General features: G+C 44.3%; 1 protein-coding gene and 1 pseudogene across 2 annotated transcripts; both read left to right on the forward strand.

Annotated features, from left to right (window-relative positions):
- Positions 1 to 336: 336 nt before the first annotated feature.
- Positions 337 to 4,618, forward strand: CCR5 (C-C motif chemokine receptor 5). Its single transcript, XM_003794523.3, has 2 exons — positions 337 to 469; positions 2,052 to 4,618. Exon 2 carries the CDS (start codon positions 2,063 to 2,065, stop codon positions 3,119 to 3,121), a length of 1,059 nt encoding a protein of 352 aa, XP_003794571.1. The 5' UTR covers positions 337 to 469; positions 2,052 to 2,062; the 3' UTR covers positions 3,122 to 4,618.
- Positions 4,619 to 11,336: 6,718 nt separating this feature from the next.
- On the forward strand, positions 11,337 to 14,122 carry LOC100953472 (annotated as a pseudogene). The gene has a single exon (XR_002774514.1). The product of XR_002774514.1 is annotated as a pre-mRNA-processing factor 6 pseudogene (transcript).
- The last annotated feature ends 5,767 nt before the right edge of the window (positions 14,123 to 19,889 follow it).

The following is a 19,889-nucleotide window of genomic DNA, read 5'->3' on the forward strand; positions in this document are numbered from 1 at the left end:
AAGAATCAGAATTTTATCACCCTTTTAACCTTCTCGTCGATAAGTTCTGTGATGAACAAATAAATCATTTGCCTCCCAGACAGTAATCTCTTTTATTAAAATGTGGGCTTCTGACTAGATAGGTGTAAATGTTCTGCTAGCTCCAATATCCTTTCATTTTTTTCAATTTTCTAACATCTATTCAGTTGAATGATCAGAGAACAAAAACAAAATAGTACAACGAGGAAAGCCAATGAACAAAATTTCAGACCACAGATCTATTCTCTATCCTGTCCGAAGCACGACTTAAAGGAAAAAAAGAACTGCTCTTGATTTTCTCCCCCGCAGTACACTTAATCACTAAACCCCGCCCTCCTTCAAAAAAAGAACTATGCGTTTCCTACTTTTGTACTTTCTGTATGTTTGATTTGCACAGCTCAGCTGGCCAGAGGAGCTGAGACATCTGTTCCCCTACAAGAAACTCTCCCCGGTAAGTCGTCTCTTAGCCACTTGGCTGATCGGTTAGCTCAGCTTCTGTGATGAGTAAAAGCCTTTACAGGAAACCCATAGAAGACATTTGGCACATAGCAGGTGCACAAAGAATTATCTTAAAATATAATCTCTAAGATAAGGAAAGGGTCAGGGTTTCGAATGAGTTTCAGACTATTGTTATAATAAAGATATAAAACCAACTGGGAGTGAAAGATTTAAAAGGAACAGTATTATTTAAAAAAAAAAAAAAAAACGAACAAGCTTCACCTCAGAAGAAAGATTTTCAGAGAGATGCGTCTTGGCTGAAATCTTAGCAGAGATTATCTCCCTCTAAGGATAACTAAAATCTCTCCACTGGGTTGCTTCTGAACATGTGCCTATGCCAAGTTGTGTCTATGTCCCCCCTACCCCGAAAAGTGGAAAGCCTAAAAATTGTCCAAATTAATAACAAATTATAAGTAGCAGTAAAATTTCACTCTAATGTATCAGTTCCACAGCACATTTAGTATATAATTCTTCATAGCTCAGAATTTAAAGGTGAGAATTTCTGGGTGTTTCTTCCAGCTGCTTAGTCTGAGATGCAGAGAGTTTGAGGCTCATAAAAGGATTAATTACAGAAAATTCTCAGCTAAACAGAGGAACTTAAGTAGATCAGGCAAACCAGATGGCGGTAGGGACTAAGTTATTCAGAATGCATGATATTTCCACAGTATCATGCTAATGAAACGTTTTTCACTGGGCCATTCATTTCTATGTTTGTATAAGAGCTCTTACTTGTGGCAACACAGGAACTATAAACCCAAACTTCAGAGAAAATGTGAGGATTTTACAACTGTCTGTTGACATCTATGACCTTTTGAGGGCACTTGGGCATCAGCCCGTTTCACTCTGACTACATCAAGGCTGATGGTCCTGCTGCTCTTTGGTTCTCTTACCAGGGAGAGAGAGACAGGGTAGCATGGGTGTTAAGGAAGCAGGCTGCCTGTGTTCAAAACCAGTCGCTTCCTAGCTGTGTGCTTTGGACAAGGTATTGGCCCTCTCTGTGCTTCCAGGCCCTTAGAGGCAAGATGTGAACTATATTACCTGTCTCATAAGATTGCTTGAGGATTAAATGAGTGAATGGATATGAAGCTTAGGGCAGTGGTTATTACACAGTATGTGCCTCTGTTAATTATTACTGGCTTGCTTGTGGTACATGCTGTTTGTGGTCTAATTCCAGGGAACAGCAGCTTCACTATAACTATGACTATGCCGTGCCTAACTCAGTTTCTTAAAGTTGTTACTAAAGCTTCATTCATTCCACATTGCTACAGAAACAAAATTTTATTTGATGACAGGGTGTTTTCCTGATTTTTCCAACAAAGTCAACCTCTCCAGCTAGTGAGCAGAGGAACCAGTGGCAAACCTTCTCTTGGCTACACAAGTTCATTGCTCAGGCCCCAAAAGGGCTCAGGTGAATCATCGTGGCCATCTATGTATCAAATCAAAAACCCACTAATGTATAAGACTGTTTGCATTCAGGGTGGACTGCTAAATATACTCTAGCACTTTATAAAAGATCACTTTTTCTTTATTCCCAGGGTTGAGCAAGATGGAATATCAAGTGTCAAGTCCACTCTATGACGTTGATTATGGAATGGCAGAGCCCTGCCAGAAAAGCAACGTGAAGCAAATCGCAGCCCAGCTCCTGCCTCCGCTCTACTCACTGGTGTTCATCTTCGGTCTTGTGGGCAACATGCTGGTCGTCCTCGTCCTGATATACTGCAAAAAGCTCAGGAGCCTGACTGACATCTACCTGCTCAACCTGGCCATCTCTGACCTGCTTTTCCTTCTCACCGTCCCTTTCTGGGCTCACTACGCTGCATCCCAGTGGGACTTTGGAAATACAATGTGCCAACTTCTGACAGGGTTCTATTTTATAGGCTTCTTCTCGGGAGTTTTCTTCATCATCCTCCTGACAATTGATAGGTACCTGGCTATCGTCCATGCTGTGTTTGCTTTGAAAGCCAGGACGGTCACCTTTGGGGTGGTGACAAGTGGGGTCACCTGGATGGTGGCCGTGTTAGCCTCCCTCCCAGGAATCATCTTCACCAGATCTCAAAAAGAAGGTCTTCGTTACACATGCAGCCTGCATTTTCCACACGATCAGTTTCAGTTCTGGAAGAACTTCCAGACGTTAAAGATGATAATCTTGGGGCTGGTCCTGCCCCTGCTCGTCATGGTCATCTGCTACTCGGGAATCCTGAAAACCCTGCTTCGGTGTCGAAATGAGAAGAAGAGGCACAAGGCCGTGAGGCTCATCTTCGCCATCATGCTCGTCTACTTCCTCTTCTGGGCCCCCTACAACATCGTCCTTTTCCTGAGCACCTTCCAGGCGTCCCTTGGCCTGGACAAGTGCAGTATCTCTAATAGGCTGGACCAAGCCATGCAAGTGACAGAGACGCTTGGGATGACACACTGCTGCATCAACCCTGTCATCTACGCCTTCGTTGGGGAGAAGTTCAGAAATTACCTCTTAGTCTTCTTCCAAAAGCATGTTGCCAAACCCTTCTGCAAGTGCTGCCCAGCCTTCCAGCGAGAGGCTCCTGAGCGAGTAAGCTCAGTTTATACCCGATCCACTGGGGAGCAGGAAATATCTGTTGGTTTGTGACCTGGACTCAAGTTGGCTTATGGCCTGTACTGAGTTGTGCACAGGACTCAGTTTTTATACACATCCTAGGTCGGGAGAGTTTCTTTTAAAAAGGAAGTTACTGTCCTACAGGTTCTAAGATCCATCCGTCTATCTGGCATCTGTGTTAAGTAGATCTTTTAAGCCCATCAGTTCTAGAAAGCCAAATCAGAATATGTTGGAGAGATAGTAACCTTTTCATCTCCCCTTCACATACCTCAAGTTAGTGGCAAACTCTCCCTTCACTGCAAAATTTCACTATTAAAAAAAAAAAAAAGTCTTTAGAGAATTGCTGACTTTCAAGTCTGGTTATCTGGACAGAAAAAAACAAAATTAAATGAGAAATGTACAGCAAGGCAACAAACAAGTTGTAAATGTGCTTAAAACAGGTCTTTTGTCTTCTCCCTGTGGGAGAAAAGACATGAATGTGATTGGCTAAGAAATGGCAGCTTTCCCTTGTAATTCCCCCTCCAAGTTATGTCGAATGAGTTCCACAGACTTTCCAGACCATGGCCTGGGAGAGCTGGGGAAGCTCCTTAAATGAGAAGGGATTTGAGTTGAGTCACGTGCTGGTGAAGGAGAACGAAGTGTGCTCGGGCTTCAGGCACCAAATGGGCCAAGCATGGCTGTGGGAAGACACGGGCTGTTGTGGGAGACCCTGGGGTGGGGGGAGGACGTGGCTAGATCATGAGGAGACTTGACCAGCAACAACCCTCAGGCGAGGGTGAGGATGGCCCTCACTGAGCTCAGGGACCGAGGATGGGAAGGAGGGAGGTATTCATGCAGCACATTTAGGACACAGAGTCAGCAGAACCTGGGGATCAGGGGCATGAGGGTTGAAGGTGAGGGGCAGAGAGGCGGCAGAGAGAACTCCTAGGCTTCCAGCAGGTTGTGGAATCCCTTAAAGAGACATGAAGCACTAGAGGAGAGGGAGAGCTTTAGGGGAAGAAGAGGTGTTGACATAAGAGGATGAGCTGCTTTTCCGAGCTTGACAGCCTTACACAGAGAGACTTCTGCTGTCTTTCTCTGAATGGTTCTGTCTTCATGGTAGTTCTTTTCATCCCAGCTTGAGTAACAAGGGATCACCAGGAAACTTCAAAATGCTAGATTTATGAATACATGAGTTGGAGGTAAAGGAGCATATTTCAGATCACACAAGAGATCTAAGTGAGGACTGATTACACAGTCAGTTAAAATCCAGAGTTTCAATAAGCATTGAGCAAAGAGGCCCCAAGCAGGCAAGGGAAACCAGAAAGACTAACCTTCCACCTGCCCAGGGCACGTCACTGTGGGTTTTCTGTATTCAACTAATCAATAGGCAAAGGGGAGAGGGAACACAGTCATTTGGAAACAAGCTGCCTTGAGCTTTAAAACCCAGAAAAAGTACAATTTACCAACCTCCACATTTCAGGTCGAGTGTGGGGGCTTTAGCCACTCTTTCTAGATGTCTTCTCTAGACACACCATACCTCCTAAACACTAAGGGATTTATTCATTTAAAAGAGAGAGTTAGGATTTTTTTACTTTTCTTTTTTTTTTTTTTTTGCATTGCATCTTAGGTGATTGTATACCTACTTGAGATTGTTTTGAATTTTGGGGTAGCTAAAACCAGATTAGGTGAGAAAACAAAGTGGTGATCATCACTCAGGCAGCTCAGGTGTCAGAATAATAAGAGGTGTTACTGACTTTTTGCAAGCTGTGAACATGAAAGGTGAACATTGTGGCTGTGGTGTCAAGGCTGTTGAGAGCCAGGGAGTAGCGTGGGTCCTCACCTCTTGATCTAGCCACAGACGCGCTGACATCTCGGTTTGTGTTCATGTATTCTTACATATCTAGAAAGTTACAAATCACTTGGAAGAGAATATGCCTTTAATCGAAATCATCTTCTAAATTGGTTGTATTCTTGTTCTTCCCCTCAAATGTTTATTTAGTGAATAAAACAGTCAAAGCGTTTCTTAAGTGGCTATTTTGGAAAACTTCCTGTGTGTTCGTGTGTGTGTGTGTGTGTGTGTGTGTGTGTACATATAGGGAGAGAATTGTGTTTTTGCATTTCCTTTTAAATAATTTTAAAAGTTACCACAAAACTCTGTATTTAAAGATGTTACCTCTTAGAGTGGGGTTTCTCAGCCATGGATCTCAAAACTTTTAAATTTCAAATTTTAACTTTACTATTAAAACCAAGTAATTGACATGTCTTAAAAGAGAGAAGTGATGTCGTAAGTTTGTTGTCCATGTTGGAAAATAAAGAAGACGAGCAAAGTCATGGCCGGGTCATTTAGTCATAGCCCTGAGTTATAGGCACATGATACATGAGAATGGAGTTGCTTTTCTTTCATTTAAAATCTCTTCCCCAAATCGACCTTTAATTGCAGTGATGACAATTGTGTCCATTTGGATTTCTTGTCCATTTCTAATTGAGAGGACAGGTCCTCCAGGTCCTCACACTCACAGTGTGGAACATGCTGTACACTCAGCCTCCCAGAGCAGATCGTGGGCAGCAGGTGGGAGCGCCTATGAGAGATCCATCCTATAGGAAGGTGGTACCACAGGGAGGTGGGACAGTGTAGGTTTTTATGGCTGATACACACACATGCTCTCCTGATCCCCTTGCCATCTTACTAAATGCACCCAATGTTAGCATGCAGAAAAGCTATCGGGAATGTTGGCAGCTTTCCAAAGCCCATCCCTATCTCTCCTGTTCCTTTACTTCTTAGAGTATGATCCCATTATGATCTTCAGGATCTGATTCCATTCACCATCCCCAGGGTGAAGGTGCCCTACTGTCTCAACTCAAAGGCCCCTATCAAACAGGGGTTTACATGCATGCCAAGGAGAAATAATGCGTGAATTCATACATTGGGGTGCTATTCACATTTGTATTCCAGGAGTCCTTACTCTAAGCAGTTCTGTCTAAATTAAAATGCATTAGTGTTTCCATGGTGACGGTTAAATTTACAAGGCATTTATCTTCTATCAAAGGAGACACAGTCTCCCAACATGAACATAACTTTCAAGTGTTAAGTCTTCTAATGAAAGTATAGACCTTACTACCAACTACACTGGAGACTAGGAGTCGGAAATGTGAACTAGTCGCAAACTTTCTAACTGCTCTTCCTCTTTGTTTGCTAGCATGTCCATTTCTACCGCTCTCAGGTATTAGGGTAAACAGAAGAGGCAAAAACACGGAGCACAACCATAGCTCCTTTGCTTTGGAATGAGTCGCTAAAAAAGTCCTGCTTGTATTTTTCCAAAATGCAGTCAAATTTTAATATGTCACATTATATATAAATATACACAAAACATGTCATGTGACATCATTATGTATATAGGTATGGTATATACATAGAGTTCTCCATTATTTTCTACTGATATGTGGCTCCATGCAGTTACTATTTATTTGATCACAAGTTCTGTATCACTGTGATTCTGCCATGGGTCAGGGACACTTCAAGACATTTATGTTGGGGTCTTGTAGGGGTCACTAGTTCTTTAAAGCATACATGGAAAGGGTATTCAGTCTTTCCTTCCTTCCTTTCTTTCTTTCTTTCTTTCTTTCTTTCTTTCTTTCTTTCTTTCTTTTGACAGAGTCTCACTATGTTGCCCTTGGTTAAGTGCTGTCATGTCACAGCTCACAGCAACCTCAAACTCTTGGGCTTAAAGGATTCTCTTGCTTCAGCCTCCCAAGTAACTGGGACTACAGGTGCCGGCTGCAACACCTGGCTATTTTTTGTTGTAGTTGTCATTGTTATTTTAGCTGGCCCCAGCCAGGTTTGAACCTGCCAGCCTCCATGTGTGGCTGGAGCCATGAACACTGTGCTACAGGCAAAGTTGTATTGAGTCTTTTTCAAAGTAGATTCAGGAACAAAGACTTCAAAGCCATGAAGTGCCTTGGGCTATGCTGCCCCCCTAAGGCTACATTAGCAAAGTGTTAATCAACAAGGGTGTCCATCCTCCAGCCTTGGCCACAGAAAATACTCAGCTGCCAATACCATCCTGATTGTGGATAAGAGGTATTTCCACAGAAGCTCAGGGTAGACGCTCGCTCTTTTGTTCTCAAAGGCCAAGAGGAACATTAATGAGGATATAGCTTGATGCCTGTAGTAAAATGAATCTTCCAGCTGCCCCCATCCATCTCTGCAGTGTGCTGAACTCATAACCTTGCAGCAAGGCCTAAACATCTCCTGTGACTAAGCATTGTTCATAGTCCACAAGATGCCCCCAACTCCTCCCACGGTTCTTCTATAATCCTGATATCCAATAGTTACAGTTACCCAGTGTTTAAAATAATCAGATATGATTGGATGTAGGTGGATTTCTTTATCATTCACTCTCCCCTTTCTCCATTACTATTGTCACCTACCTCATTTTGATCAAACCCTTGTATAGAATCACATAATTTGAAAATGGAAAGGTTGTTGAAGACCAGTCATACCAACCCCCTGGTCCTGTAGATGAAGAGCAGAGCCCACCCGAACCCCAGAGATTCTTATGCAGCAGGTCTGGAGTGGGCCCAAGCCTTCGGATGGTGTTGCCCAGCCATACATGGGCCGCCAGCAGTGAGCCACTGAGTAGGGAGGAGGACACAGTTCTGACTCCCCTCATAGCTGGTATCCATGTGAATTCAGAGCAGCTGGGCCTGGAACTCACAAAGGTCACACTCTGGCCCTGGCTTAATCTAAGCTGCACAATGGAGTCAATTGGGGATTTTTACAAAGAGTGACACAACATCCCACCCCAGCAGTTCTGATTTCATTAGTCTGCAACGTCACCTGTGGGTCTCCCTTTTAGAAGCTCTCCAGATGATTCTAAGTTTGAGAACCACTGTGTAAAGCCTGAGAGCCAGGTCTATTATTTGAGCAAGATCTTGCCTAGCTGAGAGTGTCATGTGGGCAAGGGAGAGTCCCAATTTTCATCACAGAACATTAACTCCGGCTTCCCTCAAACTGGTTTTTAAAACGTATGAATCTAGACCTCTTTAGCATTATGAAATAGCTGCATTTGAGGCTCCAACTATTTAGTTTTCCTTTCTGGTTTGGGTTATGTCTTCACCTTTCCTTTCTAAGTAAAAAGTAAATAAAAGTGAGACGTCACAAGCTGAACTTTAGCAACTTCAAATTCAAGAGAGAACAAGTCTCGTGTGTAGGAGAGGGTCTGTCTGTTTTAAAAATTAATACGTATTTTGCTCATGTTAACAAAAGAGTTCTCTTCCCACTCATTTCTCCATCCCTCCAGCAAGCCATCCTCTTTAACTCTTTCCACTGAAGCATTATCCCTGAAAAAGTAGGAGTTAATGCCAATTTGTGCCAGCTCTGGTCAAGGCAATAATTTTGCAGAGAATTTGAAGTTAGCGTTAAAACAGCAACTCTCATGGGGACTGAAATATGCTTTAAATACATGTACACATACAAAACAAACAAATAAACAAAGAGCTCCTACTCTTTACCAAAGAGTAGATATCCCCGGTAACTTAATTATTTTGGTTTGGAGTCAAGACAATCCCATTTTTTGTTTTGTTTGTTTGTTTTGAGCTTTCTTTTTTTTTGTATTAAATGATAGCTGTGTACATTAATGTAATCATGGGGTACAGTGTGGTATTTTCTTTTTTATATATTAAATCATAGTTGTGTACATTACTACTATAATGGGTACAGTGTGTTGTTTCCATATACAATTTGAAACACTTTCATCCAATCGGCCAACATAGCCTTCATGTCATTCTCATAGTTGTTGTGTTAAGACATTTATATTCCACATTTAGAAAGATTCACACGTACCCTTATAGGATAAATCATAGGCGTGATCCCAGCAATCACCCTCCCTCCACCCATCCTCCCCTCTCTACTCCCCTCCCTCTCCCCTTTCCCCGGATTCTTAGGCTAAAATTGGGTTATAGCTTTCCTATGATAGCTAAAAATTAGTTTCATAATAGGGTTGAGTACATTGGATACTTTTTCTTCCATTCTTGAGATACTTTGCTAAGAAGAATATTTTCCAGCTTCACGTAAACATGAAGGCGGTAAAGTCTCCATCTTTCTTTAGGGCTGCATAGTAGTCCATGGTGTACATACACCACAATTTATTGATCCATTCATGGGTTGATGGGTACTTGGGCTTCTTCCATGACCTAGAAATTATGAATTGGGCTGCAATGAACATTCCGGTACAAATATCTGTATTGTACTGTGATTTTTGGTCTTCTTGATATATACCTAGCAGAGGAATTATAGGATCAAATGGTAGATCTATTTTGCAATTGAAGCAACATCAAAAATATACTACTGGGACCTCCTCAAATTAAAAAGTTTCTGCACAGCCAAGGACACAGTAAGAAAAGCGAGTAGACACCGCTCAGAATGGGAAAAGACATTTGCTGGTTATGTATCCAACAAAGGCTTAATAACCAGAATCCAGACAACTCAAACATATTATCAAGAAGAGAACAAGTGATTCCATCTCAGGGTGGGGAAGGGACTTAAAGAGAAATTTCTCTGAAGAAGACAGATGCATGGCCTACAGTGTTGCCATAAGGGTCTCACGGAAAAGCAATGTCACGAAGAATAAGCACGCTTATTGAAATTGTGTTTTAAATAAAGGTGATCATCTGCTCACTCAGGCAAAATGGCGAGCTTCTTTATTTGCAGTTGGCTTATATAGGGAATTTTGTACATGAGCACAATGTAGCAATGACCTCATTGAACCATTTAAACAGCTTATGACCACCCATCCTGTAAGTAGCTCCTCCCTAATAATCTGATAATCCACCCAACATACACCTTTAAGCATAATCCTTTCAATATAACCCAGTTTAACATAACTTAATGAAGAACATGTTGTCAGTTATTACTTTCTTTGATCTTATCTGATGAAGCTGAGGCTATGGGGGGAGGAGGGACGATTTGAAGGTCTGTTCTACTGACCATGCCATTTGGAGGCAGTTACTTCAAATCTGTAAGCAAAGCATAGAGAAGCTTCTTGGGCATACAGCAAACCTCTGCTCCCATGTAGGCCTTAAGTCAGGGGGGGTGGGGGTTCTGCTGGAGTCTTTTATAGGGAATTCTCAGGCTGGACTTCTCAAAAGCCTTTCGTGAGCCCAAGTTTCATCTGTGCCATTACATACCTGTACGACATTACCATTCCCAGACCTGTCAGCAAGCAACCTTCGTCACTTACCACAGATCAGGAAAGGTTACTGATGGGTATCTGGCCAGTTTTCCAAAGGGCTTTCTCATAGGCCTTATAAAGTCAACCTTAATTCCTTAACGCAGTCTGGAAATGCTATTCCAGCCAAAGCCTTGGTCATGTTAGGCCCACAACTAACCTGGCCACATAGGATTCTGCCTCAGTTTCTTAAGTATGCCTACACAAAGTCTTTTGACTGCTCTCTCTCAAGCAGCTTTTTTGGCCAGAGGCATATAGGTGTTTCGCCTATACTACAGATATACGAATAAATGCTCATCATCCTTAATCATCAGAGAAATGCAAATCAAAACTACTTTGAGATATCATCTAACATCAATAAGATCAGCCCATATCACAAAATCACAGATGCTGGCATGGTTGTGGAGAAAAGGGAACACTTCTACACTGCTGGTGGGATTGCAAACTGATACGTCCCTTTTGGAAACAATCTCATTTTTTGAAACTATATACTATAGAATATAATTAAGATTGAAAATAAAAATCTAATGGGAGCATTACAGTATAGTCTATATTTACTCCAAAATTGCTTTACTGTGGTTTATAGCCATTAGCTAAGAGTATTCACAAATCCTTTTTAAGACAATTATGCTATTTTCCTGATGTATAATCAAATCAGACTCTGTTGATTGGCTAACTCAATCTTCCTGGATAAAAAGCAGAGCCTGGCAGAGGAGAGGAGAGAGTATGGAATTAAAAGCCAGATTGACTTGTGTTCCAGCCATGATCTGTGGGAATGTGGACAAATGGCCTAGAGATTCCTGATATCAGGTTACAAAAGGAATTCTCAGCAGTAATTTAAGATACCACTAATATCCAACTGGCAGGGTTGTGTTAGGATAAGAATTGTCGGTGCTCTGCTTCTGGGGGCGTCTGTGATGCAGTGGCCGCAACCCCTTCCTCAGGCGGGCCTAGGACAACAGATCCTCGAAATTCTCTGATTTTTTGCCTCTGTCACAGTCTGGTTCCTTCCCTTCCCAGCCTTGGTTGTCGCCGCTGCCATGAACAAGAAGAAGAAGCCTTTCCTGGCCTGGGCATGCCCGCACCGCTCGGCTACGTGCCGGGGCTGGGCCAGGGTGCCACGGGCTTCACTACCTGATCAGACATTGGGCCAGCCCGGGATGCGAATGATCCTGTAGATGATCGCCATGCACCCAGCAAGAGAACCATCGGGGATCAGATGAAAACCAGGCTGCTGATGATGATGACGAGGATCTGAATGACACCAACTATGACGAGTTCAATGGCTACGCCAGAAGCCTCTTCTCAAGTGGGCCGTATGAGAAAGATGATGAGGAAGCAGATGCTAGTTATGCAGCTCTGGATAAAAGGATGGATGAAAGAAGAAAAGAAAGGAGGGAGCAAAGGGAGACAGAAGAAATTGAGAAATATCGTGTGGAATGCCCTAAAATCCAACAGCAGTTCTCAGATGGAAAAAGGAAGTTGGCAGAAGTCACAGAAGAAGAGTGGCTGAGCATCCCTGAGGTTGGCAATGCCAGAAACAAACGCCAGCGGAACCCACGCTATGAGAAGCTGACCCCCGTTCCTGACAGTTTCTTTGCCAAACACTTACAGACTGGAGAGAACCATACTTCAGTGGACCCCTGACAAACTCGATTTGGAGGTCTTAATACACCCTATCCAGGTGGACTGAACACCCCATATCCAGGGGGAATGACACCAGGATTGATGACACCTGGCACAGGTGAGCTGGACATGAGGAAGATCGGCCAGGTAAGGAATACCCTAATGGACATGAGGCTAAGCCAGGTGTCTGACTCAGTGAGTGGACAGACTGGAGTTGACCCCAAAGGCTATCTGACAGATTTAAATTCTATGATCCCGACCCACACAGAGGATATCAATGGTATCAAAAAGGCTAGACTGCTTCTCAAGTCTATCCGTGAGACAAACCTTCATCACCCACCAGTGTGGAATGCGTCAGCCCGCCTCGAAGAAGTCACTGGGAAGCTGCAAGTAGCTCGGAACCTTATCATGAAGGGGACAGAGATGTGCCCCAAGAGTGAAGACGTGTGGTTAGAAGCAGCCAGGTTGCAGCCTGGGGACACTGACAAGGCTGTGGTGGCCCAAGCTGTCCGGCATCTCCCACAGTCTGTTAGGATTTATATCAGAGCAGCAGAGCTGGAAACAGACATTCAAGCAAAGAAGCGGGTTCTTTGGAAAGCTTTTGAGCATGTCCCAAACTCGGTTCGCTTGTGGAAAGCAGCCATTGAACTGGAAGAGCCTGAAGATGCTAGATTCATGCTCAGCCGTGCTATGGAGTGCTGCCCCACCAGCGTGGAGCTCTGGCTTGCTCTGGCAAGGCTGGAGACCTATGAAAATGCCCAAAAGGTCTTGAACAAAGCAGATGAGAACATTCCTACTGACCGGCACATCTGGATCACTGCTGCCAAACTGGAGGAGGCCAGTGGGAACACACAGATGGTGGAGAAGATCATTGACAGGGCTATCACTTCTCTGCGGGCCAATGGTGTAGAGATCAACCATGAGCAGTGGATTCAGGATGCCGAGGAATGTGACAGGGCAGGGAGCGTGGCCACCTGCTAGGCAGTCATGCGCGCTGTGATTGGCATCGGGATTGAGGAGGAGGATCGGAAGCACACCTGGATGAAAGATGCAGATAGTTGCGTGGCCCACAGTGCCCTGGAGTGCGCATGCGCCCTCTATGCCTACGCCCTGCAGGTGTTCCCCAGCAAGAGGAGCGTGTGGCTACGAGCTGCATACTTTGAGAAGAACCACGGCACCAGGGAGTCCCTGGAAGCCCTCCTGCAGAGGGCTGTGGCTCATTGCCCGAAAGCGGAGGTGCTACGGCTCATGGGAGCCAAGTCCAAGTGGCTGGCAGGGGATGTGCCCGCAGCAAGGAGCATCTTGGCTCTGGCCTTCCAGGCTAACCCCAACAGCGAGTAGATCTGGCTGGCAGCCGTGAAGCTGGAGTCCCAGAACAATGAGTACGAGCGGGCTCAGAGGCTGCTGGCTAAGGCACGGAGCAGTGCACCCACTGCTCGGGTGTTCATGAAGTCTGTGAAGCTGGAGTGGGTGTTGGGCGGCACCGCAGCCGCGCAGGAGCTGTGTGAGGAGGCCTTGCGTCTGTATGAGGACTTCCCCAAGCTGTGGATGATGAAGGGGCAGATGGAGGAGCAGGAAGGGCAGATGGAGAAGGCACACAAGGCCTACAGCCAGGGGTTGAAGAAGTGTCCCAACTCTACACCCCTGGGGCTTTTGCTCTCACAGCTGGAAGAGAAGATTGGGCAGCTCACCCGGGCATGGGCTACTCTGGAGAAGTCTCATCTGAGGAACCCAAAGAACCCTGAGCTATGGCTGGAGTCTGTGTGGCTGGAGTACTGTGCGGGGCTGAAGAACATTGCCGACACTCTCATGACCAAGGCACTGCAGGAGTGCCCCAACTCCGGTATCCTGTGGTCTGAAGCCATTTTCCTTGAGGCAAGGCCCCAGAGGGAGACGAAGTGCGTGGATGCCCTGAATAAGCGTGAACACGATCCCCATGTGCTCCTGGCTGTGGCCAAGCTGCTTTGGAGCGAGCGGAAGATCACCAAGGCCAGGGAGTGGTTCCACCGCACCGTGAAGATTGAGCCAGACCTGGGGGATACACTGAAGAGCAGCGGGCGGAGGTGAGGAAGCGCTGTGAGAACGCAGAGCCCCGGCATGGGGAACTGTGTGCGCCGTGTCCAAGGACATTACCAACCGGCAGAGGAAGATTGGAGAGATCCTTGTGCTGGGAACCGGCCACATCAAGAACACCTTCTGATTATCCAGCACCCATGGAGTGGGGCCTTGAGCAGCACCTGGCAGAGATGTGGAAGGCCCTCTGATCTGTCTGTCGTTCTTCAGTAAGGGGTTTTTACGGATCTGTCAGCATCAGCAGTTCTCTCAGAGGCCCTTCCCTGGTTCGTTTATTCACCCCAGTCTGGCCACCTGCAGACCACCTGTGTCTCTCAGAGAAAGCACTGCCAAGCCAGGAGCCACCCATTTTTTGGGAGAAGGTAGTGGGGCGGGGTGTTCTGGGTAGTGGTCATGTGTAGGAACAGTGGGAGAAAGTGGGGTACCATGTCACAGGTCGACAGTGCTCAGAAGCTGCATGGGAACAGACTGTGTGGGACCAAGGTGCTTGAAGGAGCCCTACAGCTCCTGCCTGCAGGGGTAGAAGACTTTCCCAGTTTTAATCTAGAGCAGTGGTTCTCAACCTTCCTAATACTGCAACCCTTTAATACAGTTCCTGCGGGTCTTGACCCACAGGTTGAGAACCACTGATCTAGAGACACCTGGAGCCTTTCCCAGGCCTGAGTACAACAGCAGAACCCACCTGTGCCTTGGTGGTGCCCGGCCACACTTTATAGGACCCCCAGGGTTGTGCTGAGTGAAAGTGTTACCAGTATGAGGTTTTCTCACTTGTGCAGGTGAATTTCCTTTTGATAATTTGTAATAAGCAATTTTATCCTAATGCACTTGTAACTGTGCCCATTGCTAGGGTGGAAATAATGTTATCTGGGAGACTTGGCTTCTTTTCAGCCTTTAAGCAGTATGAGAATAAAGGATTTCTCAGGAAAAAAAAAAAAAGAATTGTCTAGAGCAAAGGTTGTCCAACAGAATTTTCTATAATGAAGGAATTACTCTGCACTGGCACCGTCCAAAAGGTAGCCAAGAAGCTAGGGCTAGTGGCTAGTGTGGCTAAGGAACTACAGCTTTATTTTTTTAATTTAAGCACATTTTTGGGGTACAAATGTTTTGGTTACATAGATTGCTTTTCTACTGCTTGAGACAAAGTTATAAGTGTGCCCAGATAGTGTACATTGTACCTATTAGGTATGAGTTCACTCATCCCCTCCTCCGCTCCCACCTGCTTGATTTCTGTTGAGTTTTACTTCCGTCTTTGCACATGAGTGCTTTTCAGCTAGTTTCAATTTAAGAATGAAGGAATGTGGTGGGTTTCTTGTTTTTGTTTTTTTTTTTTTGCAGTTTTTGGCCGAGGCTGGGTTTGAACCTGCCACCTCCAACATATGGGGCCGGCGCCCTACTCTTTTGAGCCACAGGCACCACCCTCAGATGTTTTTTTCTATTCTTGCAATACTTCACTTAAGATAATCATCTTCGGTACCATCCAGATTTTTATAAAAGGAATTAATTTACTTTTTTATGGCTGAGTAGTGGTCTATAGTACACATTCACCACATTTTGTTAATTCACTCGTGAATTGATGGGTTGATTCCACATCTTTGTGATCATGAATTGTGCTGCAATCAACACTTGAGTGCAAATGTCTTTTTGATAAAATGACTTTTTTTTTCCTTTGAGTAAGCAACCATTAGTGGGATTGCTGGGTCAAATAGTAGGTCTACTTTTAGTTCTTTAAGGAATTTCCGTAGTGTTTTCTGTTGTACCCCAGCCCTCTTTCCCCTGCCCACTCCTGTTCCCCAGCCCTCACCTGTTCCCCCCCTCCCTGCCCTCTCCAGCCCATTTCCCTCCTCCTCCCTTCTCCCCCCAGAGTCAACTCCAGGAACAAGGCAAGTCCCTCCTCCCCCCAGGGTGGCCAAGAACATTCTTCCCAGCCACATTCCCAGGCCCCCTTCTTCTCCCTAGGGTTGCCAAGAACAAGCTTCAGGTACAAGGAAAAAAAGTCCCAAGTTTCACAAAATCCCCAAGTTCTCAGTAGATGAACCCCAAGTTCTCAGTAGATGAACAATGGTGGAAAACTCACTGATTGATTAATTACTGTTGTATAACCATAACCATTGTGATATAAAATGTATCCATTGTCAACTGAAACTGTATTAATTATTGTTCTGTTGCTGTATCTATGACTACCTGAGTTGTAACCCCCCTTAACCAGCCATGTTTCGCTCCTGTAATATGCTTACACAAAGCCTATAAAAGGTAACTCACTCTCACCAGGTGCTGACTGTCTCTTGGAGCAGCAGCCCTGCAGCAGGTAAAATAAATTACCAATTAATTAACCTAAGTAGGGGTCCAACTCTATTTTTCCAGGTCCCCTAAGTTATTTCATTTTCCATAGAAGTTATCCAAGTTTGAAGTCTCACCAACAATGCATAAGTGTTCCTTTCTTTTTGCATCCATGCCTGTATCTATTGTTTTTTCACTTTTTAATAAAAGCCACTCTCACCGGGGTTTAGTGATATGTCATTGTGGTTTTGATATCATTTCCCTGATGATCTTGCTAATTTGCTCGAATTATTTGTAGATTCTGGTACAATGCTGTTTTGGTTAGTATAGCATTACAGTATAGCTTGAAGTCTGAGAAGGTGATGCCTCCAGATTTTTTTTCCTTTTTGTCTATTTGTGTTCTTTTCAGATTCCAAAGAGAGAATAGAATTTTTTTTTTCTAAATCTACGAGAAATGATATTGGCATTTTGATGGCAATTTCGTTGAAACTGTAAATCACTAGGGACATTTTAATAATGTTGATTATACCAATCCAAGGGCATGATATGTTTTTCCACTTGTTTATATCATCTGCAATTCCCTTTCTCAATGATTCGTGGTTATTTTTATGGAGATCTTTCACCTCCTTGGTTAAATATATTCCTGGGTATTTTATTTTCTTTATTGGTGCTTCAATTTTGTTGCTTGTTATTGGTCTGTTCAGGAGTTCTTTTTCTTCCTGATTGAGTGTTGGGAGGTTCTGTGTTTCCAAGAGTTTGCCCATTTCTTCAACGTTTTTGAGTTTATGGGTATAGAGACTTTGATAGTATTCACAGATGATTTCTTTGTATTTCTGTGGTATCAGTTGCAATATCTCCTTTTTCTTTCCAATTGAGCTTATTTGGGTCCCTTCTTTTCTACTTCAGGTTAATTGTGTGAAAAGTCTATCAATTTTGATTACCTTTTCAAAGAACCAACTTTTTTTTTTTTCTGAGGCAGACCCTCAAGCTGTCCCCCTGGGTAGAGTGCTGTGTCATCACAGCTCACAGCAACCTCCAACTCCTGGGCTCAAGCGAGTCTCCTGCCTCAGCCTCCCAAGTAGCTGGGACCACAGGTGCCCGCCACAATGCCGGGCTATTTTTTGGTTGTAGCCGTCGTTGTTGTTTGGCGGCCCTGGCTGGATTTGAACCCACCACCTTAGGTGTATGTGGCTGGTGCCTTAACCACTTGAGCCACAGGCGCCAAGCCAGAACCAACTTTTTATTTGATTAATCTTCTGTATTTTTTTTGTTTGTTCATTTATTTGTTTTCAATTTCACTTAGTTCTTCTCCAACCTTGGTTATTTTTTTTTCTTCTGCTGGGTTTGGATTTGGTTTTTCTTCCTTTTCTAGTTCTTTGAGATGATTCATTAGATTATTGACCTATTATCTTTCTGTCTTTTTGATACAGGCATTTAAGGCTATGAATTTTCCCCTAAGGACTGCTTTTGCAGAATCCCACAGATTTTGATAACTTGTACCCTTTGTCATTTAGCTCAAGGAATCTTTTGGTCCAATTTAATTTCTTCCTTGACCCAATAATCATTGAGCAATAGGTTGTCTAATTTCCATGATTTTGTGTAGGATTGAATGTTTCTGTAGTTGATTTTTAGTTTTATTCCACTATGATTATAGGCAAAACGCCTATATGCCTCTGGCCAAAAAAGCTGCTTGAGAGAGAGCAGTGAAAAGACTTTGTGCCGGCATACTTAAGAAACTGAGGCAGAATCCCATGTGGCCAGGTTAGTTGCGGGCCTAACATGACCAAGGCTTTGGCTGGAATAGCATTTCCAGACTGCATTAAGGAATTAAGGTTGACTTTATAAGGCCTATGAGAAAGCCCTTTGGAAAACTGGCCAGATACCCATCAGTAACCTTTCCTGATCTGTGGTAAGTGATGAAGGTCACTTGCTGACAGGTCTGGGAATGGTAATGTCATACAGGTATGTAATGGCACAGATGAAACTTGGGCTCACGAAAGGCTTTTGAGAAGTCCAGCCTGAGAATTCCTTGTAAAAGGCTCCAGCAAACCCACCCCCCGCCCCCGACTTAAGGCCTACATGGGAGCAAAGGTTTGCACACAAACTCGTGTATGCCCAAGAAGCTTCTCTATGCTTTGCTTAAAGATTTGAAGTAACTGCCTCCAAATGGCATGGTCAGTAGAACAGACCTTCAAATCGCACCCCCCCCCACCCCCCATAGCCTCAGGCTTCATCAGATAAGAACAAAGAAAGTAATAACTGACAACATGCTCTTCATTAAGTTATGTTAAACCAGTTATGTTGAAAGGATTATGCTTAAAGGTGTATGTTGGGTGGATTATCAGATTACCAGGGAGGAGCTACTTACAGGGCGGGTGGTCATAAACTGTTTAAATGGTTCAATGAGGTGTGTGCTACTTAAGAGGAGTCCATCAGATACTGATATACAGTAATGATGAACTTGATGAGCCCCAGAGGAGCAGAGAGTGGTTGGCAGAGCCCTGGAGAGGAGATCCGCAGCCCCTGGGAAAGATGTCCCAGCACAGGGCTATGCTCCTGGGTCGCATGTTTCCTAACTCCAGGTGTCCAGTAGCTCCTTTTCTCCTGTGACCAAACCCACCAATCTTCCAGTGCTCTCCTTTGTTGTGAAGTGAGCCTGAGTCTTCTGTGCTCCTTGTGCTGGGAGCGTCTGAACTAACACAGATGTAAAGTCCCATTTCTCACAGTCTCAGGAGGAAGCCCACCTCCCCACCAGCTGCTTCTCTTCATTAGCTTTGTCCCACACAGAGGCCCGTGTCTATGTGCAGGTGCACAGGCACGTGTTTGTCAGCCATTTCTACCACAAGGTGTTTGCCTATCTTTTTAGAAATTGCTTTCTTAAGGGACCTAGATGAAGCAAAAACAAAGTGCTGCCCCATTTGGAAGGGTCAAAAAGTGATCTTTCTCCTCTACCAGACTTCTTTCACCCATGAGTACATAAGAGATGATAGTGGAAAGTGTCATTAACTTAAGAGGTTTACATTTAAAACTATTCATTCATTCAACAAATATTTATTGAGAAGAGAGGGTGCTGGCACTGGGTTTATAATAACAGGACAGAAGTTCCTCTATTCAAAGAATGATGTAAGAATCTAAAAATAGGGCCAAAGAGATAAACAGACAATTACAAGGCAGAGAGGCTCATGTTCCCAGGACAAGTAAAGCTATCAGAGCTCGCTTCTGGCATTGACATAGCTCAGCTAAAGCCTGATAACCAGAGGGACCCTGCTGGAACTTTGCAGTTGTATCAGCACAAACAAAACTGTTGTACAACCAAACAACCTTTCCTCATTCTGAGCCCCATTTGCTTTAGAGCCCATGTTTCCATTCTAGCCTCCCTCATTCAATCGAACCCTGTGATTTTTTTCAGTCAAATTAAGATTCATAGGATTCATTTTCTGTTCTGCACTCCCTAGCCAAACTTTTTCCCTTTCCCTCACCTCAGAGTTGGTTCTCAACAGGAGGGTGCCCCAGGGACATCCAGCAATATCTAGAGATTGTTTAGTTGTCAGGACTGAGGGGTATGGCTCTCAGACACCTAGTGGGTGAAGGCTGGGCCTGCTGTCCACATCCTATGA

This window comes from Otolemur garnettii, unplaced genomic scaffold (assembly GCF_000181295.1).
Source record: "Otolemur garnettii isolate 467f Iridium unplaced genomic scaffold, OtoGar3 scaffold00082, whole genome shotgun sequence".
Lineage (NCBI taxonomy): Eukaryota > Metazoa > Chordata > Mammalia > Primates > Galagidae > Otolemur > Otolemur garnettii.